This window comes from Micropterus dolomieu, linkage group LG17 (genome assembly GCF_021292245.1).
Source record: "Micropterus dolomieu isolate WLL.071019.BEF.003 ecotype Adirondacks linkage group LG17, ASM2129224v1, whole genome shotgun sequence".
Lineage (NCBI taxonomy): Eukaryota > Metazoa > Chordata > Actinopteri > Centrarchiformes > Centrarchidae > Micropterus > Micropterus dolomieu.
In genome coordinates, this window is record NC_060166.1 from 38,218,905 (window position 1) to 38,221,993 (window position 3,089).

Sequence of the window (3,089 nt, forward strand, 5' to 3'; positions counted from 1 at the left end):
TGAAGTCTGCATGTCCCTCTGCAGTGACTTTGCTTTGCATGAAGGAGCCTCCTTGTCACATCCGTCCGCCTAAACTCTGCTGTGTGGTGGGACGCAACATCAACAGAACTTTACAAGCTGTTGTTCTCCTCTGCTGGCGGCGGTTTTCACAATAAGGTCATCACTTAAATGTACCTTGTGTGACTTCCTGTAGAAGAGCTGGTTGTCTCTGATGGAAAACCAGCATCTGAAACAAGTTTAAATATTAAAATTAAGTTTTGTTTTATAACATGAAGATTTATTTAAACGTGCACACAGAGTAGAAACCAGTAGAATCATGTCTGTACCTCTTCCAGGTTTTGGATTTCCTCCTGGAGCGTTTGAAGAGGTAACCCTGGATGATGTCATCACTCTCGGGACACGGGCTGACCAATGGCTCTCCGGAAGCATCCTAACACACACATACAAAACATCAGTGTTGCTGGGTCTAGGACTTTGTTACCTTTGGACAGAGCCAGGCTAGCTGTTTCCCCCTGTTTCAAGTGTTTATGCTAAGCTAAGCTAACCAGCAGCTGGATTGTACTGTACATCTAATTCAAGAAAGCAAACTGTTGTTTTAACAGTTTACTTTACAGCTGAACATCTTATTTATCCCCCAGCATGCACGCTCCTGTGACTAAAGAACCATGCCATCTTTTTATGCATTTGTTTTTGCATCAGATTTAGATCCCGACAGACAGATGAGCTCCCGAGGAGGAAAATGGGAATAATAAACAGCTGACTGTGTTTGGTGAAGAGTCCTTACTCTCTGCTGGACCAGCAGGTGTGAGTTCTCCAGGTCTTTTCTTTTAGCTGCACAATCTGTTGATAACTGCGATAGCTGAGGCCAGAAAGAGAAGCACACGGTGAGGTTAGATCGCAGAGGAGGAGGAACCAAATAATTTCTAATAATTCAGAGAAAGGGGTCAGAGGTCAGGACCTGGGCTGCCATCGTTTTCATGGTGGGCTCCAGGTCCCTGAGCAGGTCGAAGCCTTGGTGGAAGAAGGTGAACTGAGCATGGACGAAGGAGAACACCTAAAAAACAAACACATCAGTACTTTGAAAAGGTACTAGAACAGTTTTTACTATTGGATAAGTCTCGTGCGTTTGGATCCTGCTCCTCGGTTCCTAACTTTCTGCATATCTCAGCTCCTGACTGAACTGCAGACTTTTACCGTCCGTCAAAGTGTCTCTGATCTGCCAGCAGCCGCTACGCCGACCTAACGTCACCTCACGTGTTCCGTCAACAAAGCGTGAAGAAGAGAGTCCTTCTGGTTCTGGTCCTGGACCGTGGCGGACCGCAGCAAACGCTCCAAAGTTTGACTCAGCTTCACTAACAAACTGCAGCAGCTGCAGTCAGGAGGTTCGGTGCGAGAGAGGAAGCAGCTCTGACGTGACGAAGCGTTTCCTTTAACACGGCGTGAATCTGAAGGAACGCTTCACCGTGTTCAACGTGTCGCACTCTCCCAGATCCAGCTAACGCTAACAGCAGCGACGCCTCAGGTACTAAACACAGGTGAGCCGACGTTCACCTTTTATACTGAAGGGGAACCAAAGATGTACACAAATGATTCAATATATATTTTACTTAGAGACAAGTCCCCAGAGACGCCATTCTAGTACAGAGACTCCTTTCACTTTAGCCATGAAGGGGAAGAGGAGGAAGCTCACAGAGCACTGACAAGATCTGTTTTGAAGGGGTTGGAACCAGAACCGAGATCTGATAAGAACCGGATTCAGAATCAATAAAACTGAAACGATACCCAACCCTTACTACTACTTTCCCCCTGCTTCCAGTCTTTATGCTAAAGTTAATCTACAGTTTATAAAGTTAAATCTCAACTCACAGAGTTTAAGATGTCGAGTCTCTGCTGAGTCTTGAAGGTGTTGAGCTGGAAAAGAAAGGAAAGAATATTTCAGCGGCTGATATTTAGTTAACACCTTTCCCCAGGTGTGCTGGTCTGCGTGTGCTGGTCTGCGTGCGTACCTGCAGACAGTAGTCCAGGGCAAAGTGTTGATAGCATTTGCGTGTGGCGAGCAGCAGATGACTCGCCCGCTCGGCTTCGCCAGCTTTGTGGCGAGACACCTGAGCGTTCTTCACCGCCGCCGTATCCAGATCCTCTCCGATCCGAGCAAACTCCCTCCTGGTCTCCACCAGCTGGGGCAGAAACCTCAGACACACATCATCATCATCATCATCAGCATCATCATCGTCACAAGGAAATTAGTGTTTGTATTATTACTCGGCTGCTTAGGTCACGTTAGCTTCAGTAATGTTAGCATCAGTGACGCTTCAATAACGTTAGCTTCAGTCTCGTTAGTTTCAGCGTCGTTAGCTTCAGTGATATTTGCTTAGGTCACGTTAGCTTGACTAATGTTAGCATCAGAGACACTTCAATAACGTTGGCGTCAGTAACGTTAGCATTAGTGACGTTAGTTTCAATAACATTAGCTTCAGCCATGGAGAGAAAAAGTCACATGTGACGTCATAACTTTTTTGGTTGCAGTCTTTGTAATTATATATCTTCACAGTCTTATACTTCAACAGTTTTATGACAAACTGCAACTTTCTCGACTTAACTGATAAACGTGTTTAATTTAGGACACAATTCAAAAGTGTCTTCTGTAAAAAACGTGTGTGTGTTTTGGACCTACTGTGTACAGAGGTTGGTCAGCTGCTGGCTGATGGCTCTCTGAGTCTGATCAAACAACATCTGAGGACAAAAGACAGACGGGTGAACACAGTACTGCTGCTGCTACTCGTCACTGTATAGGTTTGTCAGTTACAGCTGAACACACTGATAACGTGACTCAAACAAGTGGAGGTAAAGAACATACGAAGAAAACAGGATGTGTGTGATCACTCACAGTGTGGAAGCTGACCATCTCCTGCAGGCCCTGGTTGAACTGGTTCAGACAGTTCTGAGAGGAAGGAAACAGGAAGACAGTAGGAAAGCTTTCAAAACAAATAGCTGAGACGCTGACCTTCTGCCAGCATTCAACACACTTCCTCCACTCCGAGAACACCCTGCAACATAACTGCAGACTGTGTGTAACGGGGAGTACGTTA

General features: G+C 45.7%; 2 protein-coding genes across 2 annotated transcripts in view; both read right to left on the bottom strand.

Annotated features, from left to right (window-relative positions):
• Positions 1–3,089, bottom strand: part of LOC123985567 (SH3KBP1-binding protein 1-like) — a 234,595-nt gene that overhangs the window by 88,675 nt on the left and 142,831 nt on the right. The window lies entirely within an intron of this gene.
• Positions 1–3,089, bottom strand: part of zgc:162872 (BAR_ACAPs and ArfGap_ACAP domain-containing protein) — a 28,218-nt gene that overhangs the window by 20,565 nt on the left and 4,564 nt on the right. Inside the window, exons 5-10 of the mRNA XM_046073181.1 lie at positions 2,675–2,733; positions 2,007–2,190; positions 1,867–1,911; positions 959–1,054; positions 785–859; positions 327–430 (exon numbers count right to left, since the gene is read on the bottom strand). Coding sequence (XP_045929137.1) covers positions 327–430; positions 785–859; positions 959–1,054; positions 1,867–1,911; positions 2,007–2,190; positions 2,675–2,733 — 563 coding nt within the window. The remainder of the gene's footprint in view (positions 1–326; positions 431–784; positions 860–958; positions 1,055–1,866; positions 1,912–2,006; positions 2,191–2,674; positions 2,734–3,089) is intronic.